The 18,965-nt window shown below is 40.9% G+C and overlaps 1 protein-coding gene and 1 long non-coding RNA gene across 3 annotated transcripts in view; one reads left to right on the top strand and one right to left on the bottom strand.

Annotated features, from left to right (window-relative positions):
- LOC145940166 (uncharacterized) overlaps window positions 1-3,099 on the top strand; it is a 50,387-nt gene extending 47,288 nt beyond the window's left edge. The window contains exon 4 of the long non-coding RNA XR_014425967.1: window positions 3,031-3,099. This is a non-coding gene — a long non-coding RNA (uncharacterized LOC145940166). The remainder of the gene's footprint in view (window positions 1-3,030) is intronic.
- The window catches only part of Svp (COUP transcription factor 2), a 116,033-nt gene that overhangs the window by 76,369 nt on the left and 20,699 nt on the right, over window positions 1-18,965 (bottom strand). Inside the window, exon 2 of one of the 2 annotated variants that reach the window (XM_083045077.1) lies at window positions 17,068-17,226. In XM_083045077.1, coding sequence (XP_082901203.1) covers window positions 17,068-17,226 — 159 coding nt within the window. The remainder of the gene's footprint in view (window positions 1-17,067; window positions 17,227-18,965) is intronic. The other variant, XM_083045079.1, reaches the window with a different exon arrangement.

Here is an 18,965-nt window from a genome sequence, read left to right as displayed (position 1 = left end):
TCCTTACATGATTAATGATGGGGATTTACATATGAGCTTAACAAGCTAGTTGATAGCTGATAAATCGTGTCTCTGATAAATTCAGTATAAATATCTCTATAGTGTAATAATTCGCGTTTGTCAAGTTAAATATTCCTAAATCGTGATTTTGTAAAATATTTGTTGTATAGTTAGCTATTCTATTCTAATATAAAAAGCGCATGAAAAAAAGTTTTCAAAATTATAATTATAATTTTTTCGACATATATTTAAAAGGACATATTTCTGATGTTTTTTTTTTTTTGTTGAACTATTTCTTACGCAGAATGCGGTTGTGTTATTAACCCTTCAAACTCGTCTTAACATGCTAACGAAAAGCCAACTCACCGACGCAAGAATGGGACTTGATGATAGTCATAGAGACGCTAATGCCGCGTTTGGGATAGCTTTCGAAACATTGTCTCGAGTTGTCGAGGGCTCTCGATAGTCGAGCGCGTCCCCGCGATATCGCGACGCGCATAATCATTTAAGGGGCGGCTATGAAAAGGTCAGGAGCACCGGGATTCCCCTTCAAGACTTTAAAGGTCTGTATTCCCGTTCTTGTGCGAACATAAGAGACGCAAACGCGACACAAGAGTTCATCGGCGTCGCCACGATTTCTAGTTTAAAAGTGGAACAAAATTTATATATTTAAAAATTTAATTAGATCTAATTCTTCTCAATTAAAATTTTTGACTGTAATTATTTATTTTAAGATGCAGTGTAAAATTTGTATTACACATTTTAATATGTATACATTCGCATTGATTATTTTTCTTAATATAATTGAGACTCTTATAATTTTAAAACTCTTTGTTCGAGAATCTTTATAAGATCTTCAACTTTTAAGGTTCTCTAATTTTACGACAAACATTCAAGTCTGTTCAATCTGATAGCTTCATAATTAATTAGCCAAATATAAAAAATGTTTACGAATATTTGATTAATAAAATATTGAACACACGTTATTCCATGCACAATCAATGTAGAAGTTACAAAAATTGTCTTAATGACAGCATGCAAAAAATCCCATAAATTTAAAGTCCCGTTTCGCGAGATGTTATTCGATTTGTACGATTTCACATGATCGATTGCGCGCAATTCGTTCCCAAATATTGAGACATTCCTACATGTAAATGCGAGGAATTAGCGTGTAATCCTGATCTTGATCAGACAGCACGTCCCTTTTCCGGGCGCACGTGTTCGATAAGTTCGTTAGCTCGAACTTCTGGGCGGTGAACAGTCAAGTTTACGACAGGACGCCCCGGGCGATCCTTCGTCCTGTTAGGAGGAACTCCACCTCCTTCCACTTCATCTTCTTCGCGCGCGCGCGCGTTACGTCACCGTATTTATGAACGCGTGTCGTCACGTGCCCGAGTTAATTTCCTGCTCCGTTTCGTCAACTTCTCGACTTTGGAGGTAAAATCGCGGAATCGCGGCGGGGTCTAAACTTCTCGCGGAGGGGCCTCTTACGCCTTATTCGAGTCGCGTACGGCCTGGTTGAAAGATTCCCATGGAGATATCATCGTGTTTAGCCTACTTTCGATCATGAGCACGTATTCACTAGTCACAGATACTTCGTCGATCATTAAACTAATGGTTTCTGTAATCATCATCGAGGATGTAACCGGTAATTACGAATTGTAAAAATTTTCACGATCAAAGGTTAATATATCGTTGGTAACTGTATGTCTGTATAATGAGAACGATCGAGTATAAGGATGCGTTTCGCAAAAATTTCACTGTGTCTTATTTCATCAGCTGATTAGAATAATCAATTATTTATTTTAAAAAACATATATTGTTGGCAGACAAAAGGAACATTTAGAGCAAATAAATAAATATACAGCGTAAACTGTCAATCTCGTTCGATTCCATCTTTTCATATTAAATAAATGTAATACATTTACTCTTTGCAAGTGCATAAATTGGTCCTATCGGCGACAATCGCATTGAGAATAATCTCTGGTCTCGCGCATTTTATCTCGCGGGAAGGAGGAGACGAATAAACGGGATGATCGGGATTTCACGAGCGGGACGATCCTTTCCGAAGCTCGCCTCGAATCCGGCCGGGACTTCTTTCGCAGCGGCTCTTCTCCGAGAGAGTTAATCGCGCCGCGATTAACGGTCGTGATTGCGGCTTGCTCGGGCGAGTCCTGCGATGGTCCCGGGATCCGAGGGGCGTACTCGATCATTTACGGGCCCTCGGCATGCTTTTCCACCGCTCGGCTGCGCGCAGATCCGAGATATGCCCGCTAAGTTTCTCCGTTAGAGGGGGGAAAAAAAAAGAAAGAGGAGAGAAGCGACCCTTCGGACGCCCCTTCGATCTCGCAGTTTTCACTTAAAACGCGCGCAAATGTGCGTGATCGGTTATCGTAGTAATTGTAAAATAATCGGCTCCGCATCGTCCTAAAACTCGCGTCTCTCGCATCCTTTATTACGATACCAATCATCTCCGTGCAGTGCGCATCTTGGAGCAACAGGCGCGATTTAAAAAAAAGGTCAATTAGAGTTCCACCCAATTAATTTTTGCACGACAGCAATATGTGTGCATTTACTCTTTATTTAAACAAAATTTTTTGTATCATCTTATAAGTCTGATAAATAAATAGAATTCGTTAAATTTTGTCTTAAATTTCAGAAAGTTAATTAAGCTTTCTTTCTACTTATTGTTAGACACAGAGATGAATGCAGACGCACAATTATGTCGAGCTTCAAGCACGCTTCATCAAAGTTGCTAATAATTATTTTCCATACGGCGACGCGTTTATGCACTTGCAAAGAATGAATGCGCTATTTCGAGTATCACACTGAAAAGCATGGCTCGGTATTGAAAAACTACTCGACTCTCGTCATAAACATGCTGCTTCGCAACGTGTTTATCTCATTGAAGAGAGAAGACTGGAAAATCCGTTCGCTCGCTTTCTCGCTTCACAATTTGCGCGCATTTAAAGAGGCAACAACTGGTCTATCTCGCCGCATCGCAAAAGTATCATCTCTCTCTCTGGTTAGATTCGCGAGGTGCGAGCGAGTATTTTTCGCGGGAGGATGGAGGAAGCGTCGGAGGAGGCCAGACAAGAGAGAAGTCGAGATATCGCGCGAGGAGAGATGGAAAGGAAGAAAGAACAGGCGGAATACACCTGCGGATATCGAGACAGCCGACCGGCCGGGAGGGAGAACCAGTCGACGCGGAATAACTGGTATTAATACGTCACGTAATTACCGTGCGCGAGGGGGATATATACCTGTGTGTATACCTGGCGTTGCCCCGGTCCGGCCAGGGCGGCCAAAGTCTCGCTTCGAGAACGGGCTGGTTGGGCTATAAAGAGAGAGAGAGAGAGAAAAGAGGGAGGATGCCATAACAGCGCGCGCGCTCTTGAGCGCAATACAGCTTCGCACGCACGCATGCACGCAATGCAAGCACGCAGGTATGCACGCACGCACGCGGGAGAGCTCGCTCTTAGACTCGGCGGAAGATGCACTTGGGGTAAGGAGTGTGTATATGCAAGGAGTAGCGCGCGAGAGAGAAGGCAGTTTCCAGGCGAGAGCCGGAGGTCGCTCCGGGCCATGCTTCTGTTCCGAGCCATTATGATAATTTCGCCGGAAAGAAGGTTACCGACTTGGGCCGTCGGCGACCGGACTCCTCGCCGGACTCACGGCCGTCCGTTTCATCCGCGGGAGATCGTGTCCGAACGAAGCGCGAGCGCCATTATGACCCGCTAATTCGACGTTATCCTCACCCGCGATTTTGTCCGCAGGAAGCACCCTTGCTTGCTCGCCCTGGGATGTGTGTACTATGATGGAGACACTTTGCGATTAAATGTTACTCGGGAAAACTCCCGAGAATGTTGGATTTTTTTTTTTAGAGAAAATTGGAGGTTGACATCTTGGTGTTTTTTGTACCATTTCAAAGTATCATCAAGAAGCACATTTATTTCTCTTTCATCTTGCGTAATATAAATCTAATAATTTCTTAAGTATTCTCTCTATTTCGCTGTTTTTCTAGCTTGGTAGCTATTGTTACACTAAGATCTTTTTTATATATATCATTAATATATAATGCGATAAAATAAAATAAAACTCATTTGTACGCTCGAGATAAAATTTTACGTAATGAAAATTTCTTATCTATTGTATATTCCATTAAATACCAATTCTGTTGAAATAATCCTGCGCTTTCTCGGAAAAAGGATTTGACAAACGAATGAATCCTCATCTTTCGAGCCGCGATATATCACCAAGAAAGTCGCCTTGAAAGGGGTAAAGAGCGAAGAGGGCCGAGAACGCGGAATTTACTGCTTGGATAGCGAAATTTATTATTGATCGAACTTAACGACGAGAGCCGGGCGCTCGTGTTATCGCGCGCGCAATCGACGGATCGCAGCTGAGCGATCCTCGAAGAAGAAGTACGTGGCCTGACGCGTATGAAATTTATTACGCTACATTTATCGCAATCAAGAGCGCGCGTATCGCTCCGCCGAGCTCTCCTCCAACTTCTCTACGACTCCTCGAGATGCTCTTCAGCATCGGCGTCGACGGCGTCCCGACGTTCTCCGCCGGAGATCGAGATCGCATCTTCGGCGGCCTGTCGCGCTGTTATACGAAGATACCGATGTACGACCGACGAAGGACGAAACGGAGGACGAAGACCGCGAAGCGGTTGTGGACGAAAAGGAGCGGAAAGAGGACTCGGGGGAAGAGGAAGAGAGAGAAGTGGCGCGCAGACGAGGGGGCAGGAGACGGAGATTGAGAAAGGGAGAGGTCGGTGGAGGTTACAAGGTTACACGCGTCCAGAACAGAGCCCCGTGCGCTCGCGCGAGCGAGTGCGCGCGGTGAGGCCCGCCTAAGATTCCCACGGTGCCTGCTCGCGGCGAGGCCCCGGCTCTCTCGCATGCTACTCCACGCTATGCTCTTACGCTATACGAGCAACATTAAGCTCGAGGAAGGCATGGAGAAACGAGCGACCCGGGCGAACTTGGCGAGGAACGACGGAGATGGGGGAACGTCGGGAGAGCGAGATAGAGAGAGAACGCGGTCGAAAGGAGGTGGAGCGCACCTCTCTGGATGAGAGAGGGAGAAAAAGAAGAAACGCGGGAGGAAAAGAGGAGACGAAGGAGGGTGAAGGTGGGACCACGCAACAATCATGTACGCGGCGCGTTATTAATATCTGCTTTCGTTCACCTCCGCCCGCCGCGAAGGTGATTCGTAAGCGCGGGGCCCAGAACACGCTTTACCTATGCGCGGACTCGCGAGACGAGAGCGAGACTCTTCGAGATGTCTTACGAGTTAGCCCAGTCCCGCAACATGAATAATGCGCGCCAGCCGACTCGTATGCGTGAATTACGAACGTGGGACTTGGTTTTCGTTCGAGAACGAAAATCTCGTTGACGACGAGACTCGTTCAGCAGCAAAATCGCGCCTGTTGACAAATTTGAGCGATTTTATTTCATCATTTTTAATAGGTTTGTTAGACTCTCGCTAATTTTAATATTATAGTAATTTTTTATCCAGACCTAAGACGATAATTAACTTTGTTTTAAGAATAAGAGAATAATCAATAATTAAAAAAATAATAAGAAATTAATTTAAATAGTTCGATAATAAATTGTTTAATGTCTCAGTTGAACAATCTGACATTTTCGTCTCTCGTAGAATCAGTTTGAATCCAGCGATTGCCTGATCGAGGTTTCAGACAACTAGATACATCTCCCGCTTATCTCGAGATCGAGGCAGAGAATCGCTGGTGCGAAACGAATAGGCTTAAACGTTGCTGTTTAACAGACAGACGCTTAACGGCGTCGTCCCCGCACAGTTTCCGTTAATCCGCCGAAGATTATATCCGCTCGTTGGACATTTAATATCGGATGCTGCGTGCGGAGCGTCTTCCTCAGACATTTCGCCTAACCCGAATCATTATATCGCGAATCGCGACGAATAAAAATGCAAAAAATAAGGAGACATGCACGCGCGAGAGTGTCCTCGTTAAAATTTCTCGACGACGATGTCCTTCCAGCTTTCCGGTTCGCGAGCGGCCGTTCTTTTGGGGTCCTCGTCTTCTGTTCTCTCCCCCTCTCTCCGGCCCCTCTATTCGTGACACCGAGGTGAAATGCGCATTACTCGACCGTGATTCACCTGTTCGAATTCCGAGCGCGAATTGCACACGCTTCGTTCACATGGTGGTGCGCGTGATCCTAAAAATTGGCGGCATCCTTACCGGACGACGACCACCGGGTCGTCGGCTTTCCCACGCTTTATGTCGATGATGTCGACCGATGACGGTCCACGGAAAGACCCCGCACGCGAAGACAGTCCGCTATCGCGTGTTTTACGTGCCCACGTTATTATTCTTACCTCACATCTCACGGATTTCTTACTTCATCCGTAGACGTAATTTTTAGACGTAACAAACGGTAGGAATGCGATTTAGCGTCCTTTCGTGTCGTTCAATCGGAGCTATTTACTAGAAACTCTATTATCACGCATATAGGAAATGACACTCGGCGAAGGGAGATACGTGGTTTATTTTTTTTTCAAACGAAATTGAGAAATTATCGAAAAATTCAAGTATCTTTCAACTGAAATTTATTTGTCCCTTGTCTGTCGATACCGCATACGTATTTTTCTCCGTCAAGTCAGCTGACGCGTGAATCTAATCAATCTCATGAATTGCGCGAATCAAGTTAGCCGTGCCCGGCAGTGATAAATAGCGATTTAATGAAAGGCGAAGAAGGTGCGGGAAAGAGAAAATTCTCGCGGTTGCCCGGGAATCCGGGCCTTCGCGGAATTCCGCGTGAAATCCGCGAGGAAGCCACGGCGGAGGATAAAACGCGAAGAAAACGGCTCTACGTGCTCTCCGCTTATTGGCACGCTTATTCGAGGGAACGTCGTAATTGCCGCATCCCGACGAGAAAGGACGGAGAAAGGGGAAGAGTGTCCGCGGGAGAAAGACGGCGGAAACTCGCCGCGATGCAAATAACCGCGGAACTTCCTTGATGCACATCGCGCGAGATAGAGGTAAGCAGACACGTATCTCTCAAGACCGGGTCTTGAGAGCCGGTATATAACTTCGATGAGTTCGGTCTAAGAGTCTTCAAGCGCGACGACTGTCTACGTTTCTTGAGAATTCGAAAATTCAAATCTACATTCAATCCGAATTTAAATATCTCAATATACTTTTAAATTAATTAAAAAAAAGAAAGGATTAAGAGAGTAAGAGAATGACTAGATTGTGTATGTAGGAAAGAGGCTCCAGCTGTTTTCTAATACTTTTTGCATAGGTAATTTCGACTAATTTATCACCCAACATAATAATATAGCTCGAAGGGGAGAATTAAGTATTTATACGTGTCATTTTGCGCCTCTGGCAAAAAAAATATACTTATGCAAGTACAAATAAAGATGTTAATTGATACAAATTGCGAGATTTGTCGCTGTATTGAGGGAAATTTAATCGAGCGTAGCGATAAACGACCTCGATGTGACTGTCTTAAAGCAAGTTGTATCTAGACGTAATATTAATTATTCGCGTGACGCAAAGGAGGCATTTTCTACAATGTCATATATTCCTCGCTTAAAATAAAGTTATCGGAATTTTATGATATAAATGTTCGAGCTAAAGGTATAATATTCTTCCGAAAACGCTTGATACTTCTATGAATTCATTTCCTTTTGATTAAAGTAAATTAGAAGAAAATTAATTTATCCAGAATCAACCGATGATTCGCGAATATATCCGTCTTGAACGAACAAAACAATAACTCGGCCGCAATTAAATATATGCGTGTATCGATTATATGACTGTAAATGTAAATAGGCATAAACAGAAGTCTGGAAAAGCGAATAATGACGTAAACTATTTCTAGTGTACACGTTTGCGAGAGAACCGCGCATAAAGTCGACTGACAAGCCTTTTGCAGCTGAACTTTCACATTCTGATTGGAACACAGTGAGCTCGATGCTCCGGGAGTTCCTAAGGTCACCATTCAAATTGATCCGCTGTTGTTCCGAGTCAAAAGTCGTTTGTTCCTAATCATGTATATACGTTGATCTAATATATATTCTATATTTTACTCTACATACATTAAATAATTATATATTATAAAGTAACGATTCTAAATTATTTTCTTTTTTTCACATACTATGAATCCACTGAATTTTAAAGAATATACAATGAGATATTTATATATTCGTTATCATAATATAATTTTGAATATTTGTTCATTAAAATTTCTCAGGAAAAAATTTTTGTACTAATTATTAAAAGTTGTGTATAGAAAATCATATTAATTATTAATTATAAATAATAATTCTATCAATAATAACAATATTCTAATTTCTGAAATTATTTTTATATATACAATATATGAATTCGAATAAATAAACAATGTAAAAGTTTAAATAATTTCGTGCAAACTCATCAAACTATGGAGTCTTCTAATTTATCTGCGATATTATTTGTTGATTTTTTATGCATATATGTATATAATTAAATAATATATAATTAATTAATCCTTTGCTGTTTCATCTTACGAACATGTGACTCTTATTAATCTCTTAAATCTTTCGATTAGATTCGATAAGATTCGCTCGCATTAAATCGAAGCTTCTAGAGTGGGAGTAAAGTTTCTCAATTCTAATGTTTCTGTTTCGCAACAGCTCGACGCACAGTCGATGACAATGCGAATTGAGCGCACGAGCGAAAACTCAATGTCAAATTTTCGAGGATGCGCCTCGTCGAATATTCAGTGGCGATAATTCAGTGCATGCGTGAATCTCTGAGGAAAAAAAAAAAAAAAAAAAGAATGGACGTGTTGACGATCGAGTGGAAAAGCCGTGGCGGGCTTGGATTGGCCGAGGATGAACAAAAGGTGCGAGTTTACGCGCACAAGGTGGACCTTGCACCGTTGAATATGCATATCGGACTCGGCCGCCGATCGTAATCCCCCACAGACGGTGTCAGGCTCTCTTGACCCGACAGTTTTGTCATGGTAATGCGCCTACTTTGTATTTTAATGCACGGAAAGAGATTATACGGGTAAATATGGGGAAACGTGGTCGCTCCGCGCGCCAGGAAGCTTGTGCGATCGATGAAGAATTTTCGGAATAGGCCATGTCTAGTGTTCTCGAATATATAATAGTGTGCTAACAAAATCTTCATTATTCATCGAGTTAAACAACTCCTTGTCAATTTCTCTTTGATAGATGTAACGGGAGATCTAAACGGAAGAGATTTCTTTTTACTTAACCTAGTTTAATTATTTACTTTAGTCGTGTGCCGTTTCGAGTCGATTGTATTTAAATCTTGCGAAGACAATTTTTCGAGATAAGAAAATTATTCGTATTGAAAATTTCTTATTGTATCTAATTAAATTTTATATTGCATTTAGTCGTACCTTTTTTCTCTCTAAAATATTCTCAATTTGCATGTATATATATTTATTACATATATCATATACACATATATATTTTTCAGCATTTTTTCTTCCGCGACAAATTAAAGCGGAAATTTTAGCTCTTTTTATAGTCTGACATTAAAGGTCGAATCAGACACATATATGGTTGTCTCGAAAGAGGAAAAAAAGAAGAAGAGAGTAGATCACGTGCGTAGAAGAGACGACCTAGAAAATAGCGGTGGTCAAGTGGAGCAGAGCGATGCCATTAATCGTAATTATCGTTGGAATCCTGTCAGAGTTGTCCACATTTCCACGTGCCGCGGACTTTCCGCGATCGCGAGAGGATTACGTGACCGATCGATTCGTCGCTATCGAGTGCGAAGCTAAACAAGAATCCGGCGCGTTGCGTATTGACGTTTATCTGACTGTAACGGTATCTCGAATCGCGACTCTCTCCTCTCTTGGATTTTTACATGTTCTCTACACACAAATCCGTCCGCTAGGTTAGCAAATAGATCCGCTTATTTATTTGGCTTCTCGAATAACAAGAAATTATATTTTTATTGATAAAGCAATATATATAAGCTCAAGTCGTACAAATAGTCTTTGAATTATTATCTGAGAATATAAACACTCGCAAATTATAAAATAAAAAAAATGTTTTTCAGATAACACTTAAGTTGCACCTCAAGTAAAAAAAATGAATGCTTTCTTTCTATACTTTATTTGCTGAATAAGCTCTAAATTATTCTTATAGTATATAAGATAAAGAATATTTTTTATATTTGAAGTAGAAGTTTTATTGCATTTTTTTATATAGAAACAATTTATAATTCGTGTCAAACTTTATACCGAGAATGAATCAGCAAGTGTTTTGTAAATCTAGCGGCCAGTTTTCCGCGAGAGTCTAACAAGTAATGAGCTCCATCCACGAAGATGGGCTGATTTTCTCTCATCAATTACATCCTCGGCTCATCGGAACGGCGCGCGCGTATTCTTATCCCCCGTGATGCGGATAAGAGCAACGAAAGAGAAGAGGAGTCACCGAGAGAGCCGAGAGAGTCTGGCTGCCGGCCGGATTACTAATCATTTCCCGGGTCCGAGAAACCTCGCTAATTGATTAAAGTCACGATCCTGACCCTGCCGTAATATCGGCAATCTCTCGCCGGCGTATACTGAGCGAAGACAGAGCGAGGGAGAACGAGATAAATAAAGATGAAGAGAGAGAAAGAAAAAAGAGAAGGTATTCTTCGAGGTGGACGTCTCGCGCGCATTTGCTTCCCCCCGATCTTACCATCTTCCGCCTTTCCGCATATGTTTGTGTGTGTGTGTGTGCACCTCTTTATTTTTCCCCTCTCGTTATTCTCTATCCCCCTTCGCCATTTTGGCTCACCTCGTCGTTGCTCGTCGTCGTCCGCGTCGTCTTCCCATTGTTGCTCCACCCCGGCAAGGGAAACAATGTCTAATTTCAGTTAATGCGGTCATAATGGCCCCATCGTCGTTGCATCGGGCCGCGGAACTTCGACGCCGGGAGAGAGAGATAAGTGAAATCCGCGCCAGGGCACGACGTGCACACTTATGCACACATACACACGCACACACTGCCCCGACCGGAGGATTATCGGCTGGCTGTCTTCGAGGATTTCATAACTGGCGGAGATCCTCGTGCGCGGTTGCGAATGTATACGATTATCTGTGATCGAAGGGAAAGAGGCAGGGTAACGGTCGACCGAGCGGATCGATCGAGCGATCGATCGATCGATCGAGCGTAATATCGATCGACTGCGCGCGCGTGGTAGATAAATTGATAAATCCCTCCGGACTCTTCGCTATATATTCGCAAACACGGATATACGTCGAGGGAAATTCTTTAAAGAATCTTTGTTGCCCGAAACCTTCCCTAGTAAATATCAATTAATAATAATACTTAAATTCACTCCGTATGTGATTTGATATCAATGTGTGATGAGAATCTATTTGCGCCATTATTATTAAGATTAACATACGAATCGCACATAATTATGCGAAGTAAAACATTTTTTAATAATTAAATATTTTGTTTTAAACACTTTATCTTTTTTGTTTGTAATTAGCGTTTATGTTTATCTACATTATTTATCGTTAAATACTTCACACATTATATGTTTGCTACTGCGTTTAAAAATGTTTTTTTTTAGTGTCTAATAAATAACTAAATTAATACTTGACCAATTAAATAAACTATATATAAAAACTTCAAATATTAGATAGTTAAGAAATAAGAATAGTTAAAAGTCAGTAATATTTCGAGAGTTCTTGCTACTTTTCGAACTACAAATTTACTGCAAATATCTTAACACTTTTTGAGACCTCTAATTAGTTCAGAATAACTGCTATTAGATATAAAACGTAATCTTCACTATAAGAGAACCAAATTGGGGCGCTTAATTGGAGAAAAATAAATAATACGTAAATAAATAATACTGCGTCGGACGCCGTAATTATTAGAAAATCACGTAATCGGTAAACAGTCGGAAGGACTAGCGAAATGAGCTAACACACACAGACGGAAAGAAACAAGTGTGCGTATAGGTCGAAGCAAATGATTGGCGTGAAACGAGTGCAAATAAAGAACGTGAGAACGGGAAAAGAAACGAGATGGAGAAGAGAAGAAAAATCGCAAAAGCAGAATGGAAGAGAGACAGAAAGAGGCAGAGAGTGAAGTAAAGATAAAGGGAGAGAGAGAGTTCGATACATTTTTGTTGTGCAACGACGCCCGCGTAATTATAACGGGCGTGTGGGACGGTCGTTTGATAATGACTTTCTGAATGCAGGTCTCCGACGATGAAATTAGGGTTATTTGCCTCTCGAGTTATTCTCTCTTCACGTCTCCTCTCTCGGCTCTCCCGCCATCACCTTCCTCATCGTCGTCGTGCGTCCTGTCTCCTTTTGTTGCGGCATTAACGAACGTTCGACGAGAGATACGTATCTACGTGTGCCCATCGTCCACGTGTGCGTGCACGAAATTCGAGGTATGCATATTCATATGTTTTGTTGCGGAAAAAATGTCGCAATGACACGGCGAGTAAGCTCGTTTATGAGAAAAAGAGGAGTAATCTGTTGAAATCTTTGAAATAATAATCCGCAAACCCGTCGGTGAAATAAATCGATGTAATAACATGTCGTAACATATAATCCTCAATTTAATTTCTTTAATCAAAACGCGAAGAAGAATTAGTTTCTTAATCTTTTTTTTTTTTTAAGTGATTTTTATTTCTCGTCCTCCTTTGTGCTAACATATAATGCTCGTATATTTTATAAAAACGCGATTAATATATGTATTAAAAATTTATGACTACGGTAAAATGTTTTTAAAAATATATATATCAAGCAAATACATAAAGATTTTTTGAGACATAATGTTATGACAAGAAAGCATCTCAGACAAATTATAATATTAAAGTTAATAGACCGTTTCTCCTTTACTAGCTCGTTTCATTATAAGGTTGAATCCATTCCTCAAATCTTTACGATCGCAAAGGGAAACCAAAATATATCAAAACTATAATTTTTAATGCGTTCTTAAAAGCTATGTTTCTTTCGACATAATCACGCGGAATGGAAATACATCCGTGTGTAAATGGGTTAATTACTTTTCAGCACGCGCATAAATTACACCGAGCTGGTCACTTTGGCGCGGCGAATATATTGAGCGCCATGTGTTATTTTCCTGTTATTTTTTTTTCTTTTTCTTTTTCCTCCTTAAGAAGCAAAAATATCGAAGCAGGCGCGAACTAACGGCCACGGGTTGTAAAATACACAATACAGATTTATTGCGAGAATATGGGAGAAACGTGCGCGCCAGCGAATGAATACGTTTTCTAAGTTGCTCGTTTTAACGAGCGTATTAAGTACGTAACGGGGCCTCTTCTAGTTTAGTCGCGGGTCGCTATCGGTATATCGCGATGGGTACACTCGATAGTTACGCGACCAGTTAAAGAGCGCCCAGCATGATAAAGCTAATCTCCAATTCCGTACTCACAGACCGGAAAAAATCGACTAATCAGACATTTGTTTTCGCTATAATGAAGAGGAGTTCGAAAAACTCGGGCCGTATCAAAAGGCGCTTTATATACGATAAATTAAATACAAAGAATTTAATTTAAATGTATAAGGGGAACCGCACACTCTGAGATTAATATCTTGAAAAAAACTAGAATAAAAAGGTCGATATGTCAGCCAACCGCAGATGCGATGGTTACGCGATAAGAGGAACTTTAAAAAAAATATATATTTTTAATTATGTTTCCCTCAAGAATTTTTGATGAGCTTCTTATCGTATTATTATCCGTAGTTGCTTCATAACTTGTGAATATTTATTTTCGTTTATTTAGATTTTTGAAATTGAGTATTTTTCTGTGAACTTTCTATCGTTTTTACGCTTCCGTAAAATGTGCTTTAATATTGTTATATTTTTCAATAAAAAAATATAAATCCATACTTTATATATTATAAATGATACACTATATCAAACTTGATAAATTATACTCATCGATACTGTTTCTGAGAAAGTTCGTTTCACCCGAGAGATACGGATATCGATATTCGACTGAGATCTAACAAATTACAAATAATCACTCTGGCATTAATAAAGATTTGCAACGCGAGTCTCTACGCGTCGCTCGCGCTCGCCTTTTAAAATAAATTGCACTTTGCGTTTCGCGGGGCGATAACTCACGCATCGTCGCGCACTCGTACACACGACCATAGCCACCACACCGTCATCATCATGATCATCATCATCATCATCATCATCCTCGAATAGAAAAAGAAGACGGGGGAAAAGCGCCAGGGTCCCGAAGTAAACGCGCACCATCCCGTCCCGAGCGCTCGCAATTAAGGGTTAATTAAATTGAGCGGCTTCCTAGATTTCTGTAATCATCGCGGACAGTATCTACGGGGTAATCTTCAGCGCATCCTGTCTGCCTCGAGGGCCCCACGGAAGGAAGGGGCCCCCGAGGTAAGGTCATGCACCCCGCTGACCTCGGACCATCGTCTCTCCCTCCCTCTCTAGTCCTCTTTTCCCCCCTTTCCGTCTCATCTTCTCGTCATTCCTCCATCTTCCCTTCTCCTTTTCGCTCCTTCAGCCTTCCTCCTTCGTCCATCTCTCGCCTTCTCTACCTTCTCCCGTTGCGCTGCCGTTGCTGTTGCTGCTCCTGCTGCTGCCGGCGATACAGGGCAACTCCCCCTCATCCCCTTGGCCTCATCACCCTCTCCCCCCCGTCTTTCCCGTGGCCCTCCGCCCTTCGTGCACTCTTCTTCTCCTTTTCTTCCGCTTCTTCTTCATCTTCTTCCTCTGCTTCCTCCGCTCCTTTCCCACCCCCCTTTCCTGTTCTTTTTCTTTCTCTCTCGTGAGAGCATATACGGCGTATATATATACATATAGGGGGCCAGGTGAGTGTATATAGAGTTACGTGCCCCGCGCTCGCGAGCGACTCGAATTATTATCAAAGACCGGGGCATCATCGCGGATAATGGGCGGATGTCGTTGTGACAGGGCAGAAAACGCGACGTCTTCTCTGCACTTCTATGTGTCTACGTTCCTGTGGGAAAAACCGCATCGCGGGCAGCCAAGCCGCCGTCTCTCGTGCGAATAATCGTGCGCGCGAGTTTCCCTTTCGCGAAGTGCTCTTCTCTTTCGTTCACAATATCAAAGAATGTGCGGTGCGCTTTCTTTGAAACGCGAAAGAAGGAGCCCTGACTTAAATAAGGGACAATTCTTCCGGTGTCTCGATACATAATAATTAGGCTAATGGACGAGAAAATTTAAGAGTCTTAGAGAATTAAGTTTTAAAATAAAATAAAGAAATGTTGAAGAAATTTGTTCATCTTAATTTTATAAAGAAGTTGCTTCTCTCTCTTCTTCCTCCACTTTTTTCAGAGTAGGGTTTTAATTAAACTTTTAAATATAAATTCGCTTAAAAAGCGAAGCGACAATAGTTTTTGAAATAATCTTTCCTATAAATAATATAATTTATCTTCAGTATCGTTAATTTTTTTTTATTCGCTTCTAACGTCTTAAATCTTAAATGATGCGGAATAACGTGTTTTTTGATCGATTGATCATATACTTTGAGAGCCAACGATTCACCTTAATTCGTTCACTATATATCAACCCTCCCAATTTTCCTCTCAACACGCAAAATTGCCGATATTCTTCCGCGTTTCTTTGATATCGGCCGTTTCTTCGATGTCGGCCGTGCAAAATCGACGCGTGCGGCCGATACGCGTAAAAACGCGTGATTTACCGGGTTTACGATCGCGGCGCGAGCACGCTTCGGGGCAGACAGACAGAGACCGCGATGGACGGCCAAGTCGTCTCGGACGGAAGTAGGTATACACCTGGGCAAACCTGGTGCGAGTGCGAGAGAGAAAGAGCCGATGACCAGAGCTTGCGCTCCTCTCCTCTCTCTTCCGCGCGGCGGAACAAGGTTAGATGTTATCGCGCGCGGTGCGAGTAGCCAAGTTCAAGAGCGGTGGAACGTGGAATCACGGGCGGGGATAAGGCGTGGGAACCTTTCCGGCCTTTTCACGGGCTGCAATTAAAAGTTCCTGCCGCAAAAGCGAGTTCGGCACGCTTCGAGAGACCAATGTCCCTCGGACGTTGTCGAAATGATTTTTTTTCATAAGACGCGGACAGTTCGAAGACTTAATCTCGCGAAGGGATTCAATCATCAGATTGATAGTTAGCGGAAAAATTTATCTTCGCTCTCTTAAGAAGACGAAGAATCGTGGCTTCGTATTTAATAAGTAATAAATCATTGCAGAAATAATTCTGTGTATATATAAACTGTTATAAACACAAGTATATATAATAATTTGCACAATTGAAAGTTGCTATCGCGTCGTACTCTATGATACGAGGTCTTCAATTATCGCGTATTATTCAATTATTGCATATTAATGTAAGTATAACATACGCAATGCCATAAATCTCGCAGCTCGATCGGAAATAACGTGATACCAATCACGATAGCTCGCTTTATAGGCCGTGTGACGGAGAGTTTAACGGGTGATCATAGCGAGTCGCACGAAACGTTATCATCATCGGATCGATAGTTCGTCTCCGCGATGTTTCTGTATAGATATCGTGATATCAAACAAGTGGCTCCTTAACCGATAGTCGTAAAGAGCATCGTTTTCTTCGAACAAACTGCGAAATAAAATTGAATTTAGTGCCTCCTCGTATTTCGAATCGAATTACAAGACAACAAACGGAGACAGTTTTGTCATTGTGCACTTTGATCCTAAGACGCGTGTTTGTTGCGTTATTTTAAATCTCCATTCAAAATTTGCTCCAAATATCATTCAGAGAAAAATTAAAAATTTATTTATACTTAAAAAAAATTATATTAAATGTATGTTAAAGTGTAAACCAAGAATTAAATAACAAATTGCCCAAAATAATAACATTTTGTAAAAATTGTCCGAAAAAGATTTTTCTTCTAATTATTCTAATTTTTACTGATAATTTTTTCTATTCTTTCCTAGAGCTTGGCATTTGTAACCTTTTTCTCGAGAAAATTTCGAATCTATACAAGACGCCATTTTCTCGCGACCTCGATATGATCACCAATTGAGATCTGTCGCTAATAAATTCATAAAAAGGGTTCAGTACAGTGCATACCTTCCCGGCGCATGCCCATCTTCAGGCACTTTTTCAAGCGGCAAAACTGGCACTGGTTCCTATGGTGTTGGTCGATGGGACAGTTTCTGTTCCCTCGACACGAGTACGTTAGGTTTCGCCTGACGCTCCTCTTGAAGAAACTCTTGCATCCTGAAAACAAAAAGATAGAGAGTTTGTTAAATTTAAATCCAGAGATTAAATTTCGTTCGCATATAAAAAACTTTAAATTTATTAAATATTTATTTTCTCCAATATGTTTAATTTAGCCTTCCAGTCCTGTAAATTTATTAAACAATATAAAAGGTGCTTAATTCTCTCTAAAATAATGTTTCTTTAGCATTTTCTAATTATGACACACAGCATTTAATCTTGTTGAAATTTCGCTCACAGTTGGAAAATTTGTGTTTTCTTGTTAAAAACGGTCCCCGTTAAAATTTTTGTGTTAAATATTTAACACATTCATGTGTTAAATTAACATATTGCTGTTGTGCTAATTGAACTCAAATGTTAAATTATTAAAATAACTGAAAAAGTGTAAAAATAACACAATGTGTATTTACTTTTAATTTTACACAATAAATATGTTCGATATTATTAGTGACAAGATTTATCTGTTAAAATTTAGAGAAAAAAAAGTTAATTTTACTTTATAATGTAAGTGGGGATGATAAAATGTAAATTTAACAATTTTTTTAGTTAATTTTTACATTAAAACTATGTTAATTTAACACAAAATTTATTTTAAGTTTACTTGAAGTTTGCATTTATTTTATGTTAAAATATTAACACAATATTCGTGTCATCATTTAACATATCCGTATTATGTTAAATTAACACAAAAATTTCTGTGGACCGTTTGGGACATGTGATATTTGTTAAATTTAACACAAATTTTTCAACTGTGCTGGAATGAATGGCCCGGCTATAAAAATGTACTGTAAATTCTCAGCAGCTAATTTCAATACTTTAATAGAACTTTCTCCATTAATGTGATGTGCGATTAGTCACCTCGTGTGTGTGTTCAATCTTCTAAATAAAAACATCAACCGCTTCGCCGCGACTATAATAAAAGATTACTTTTCTACCAACGTTCAATATTAATTCACACGCTGCAACACTCACGATGTGTAATAGCGGAAGTTAGTACAATCGACAATCGATAAAGCATAAGCGATTAACTGCCACGTGCTGAAATCAAGATCTATCTAAATGCAGATGGTATGCAGATTCCTATTGATAGAGCGTATATGAGCAGCCATAAACGTGACGCTAGCCAGAGTGCTTATGGAATAACACGATAAGTTTCTCTTGTTATTGGATACATCTCGCGTACACACATAAACGTACACGCAAACGACGAAGATTGCGTAGAGCGATCAGAGAGAAATAGAGGAAAGAGAAGATCAGCAGGAGGGGGGTGAGAGACTCGGACCGATGATACGTGATTACGCAAATTTTGTAACATGCACGTTGCAACGAGACCGAGATGCACCTTAAGGTCAACGTAGGGAGCGCGGATCTAAGTTACGGTGGATGCACGATCTGGCACAATGACGGCCGCACATACTTACATATATATTCGCGATGCTCCTTATGGGAGCGAGCCGAGTCTCTCGAAAGTGCCAACAATCACGAAAATCCTATTAGTAGAGAGAGCTCGAGCATCCGGCGCTCTCTCTTCTTCGTCATCGATCTCGACAAAGCGCGGGCTTTCGCCGCATTATTCCCGTTATCGGAATTGATGTGACTGGTGATTTCGATAATTTCGCTGGAAAATCCGTTCTATATGGAAGCTACTTTCATCCAAAAAAATTTGACATGTCATTCATAAATTAATAATGCAATTCAGAATAAATAAGCCCAGATTGATCTAAACAAGTGCATCTGTG

Source organism: Prenolepis imparis, unplaced genomic scaffold (genome assembly GCF_030444845.1).
Source record: "Prenolepis imparis isolate NDT839.2.m4 unplaced genomic scaffold, iyPreImpa1.0 SCAF_9, whole genome shotgun sequence".
NCBI lineage: Eukaryota > Metazoa > Arthropoda > Insecta > Hymenoptera > Formicidae > Prenolepis > Prenolepis imparis.
Note: the sequence above shows the minus strand (reverse complement) of the source record. Positions and strands in the feature narration are given on the sequence as shown.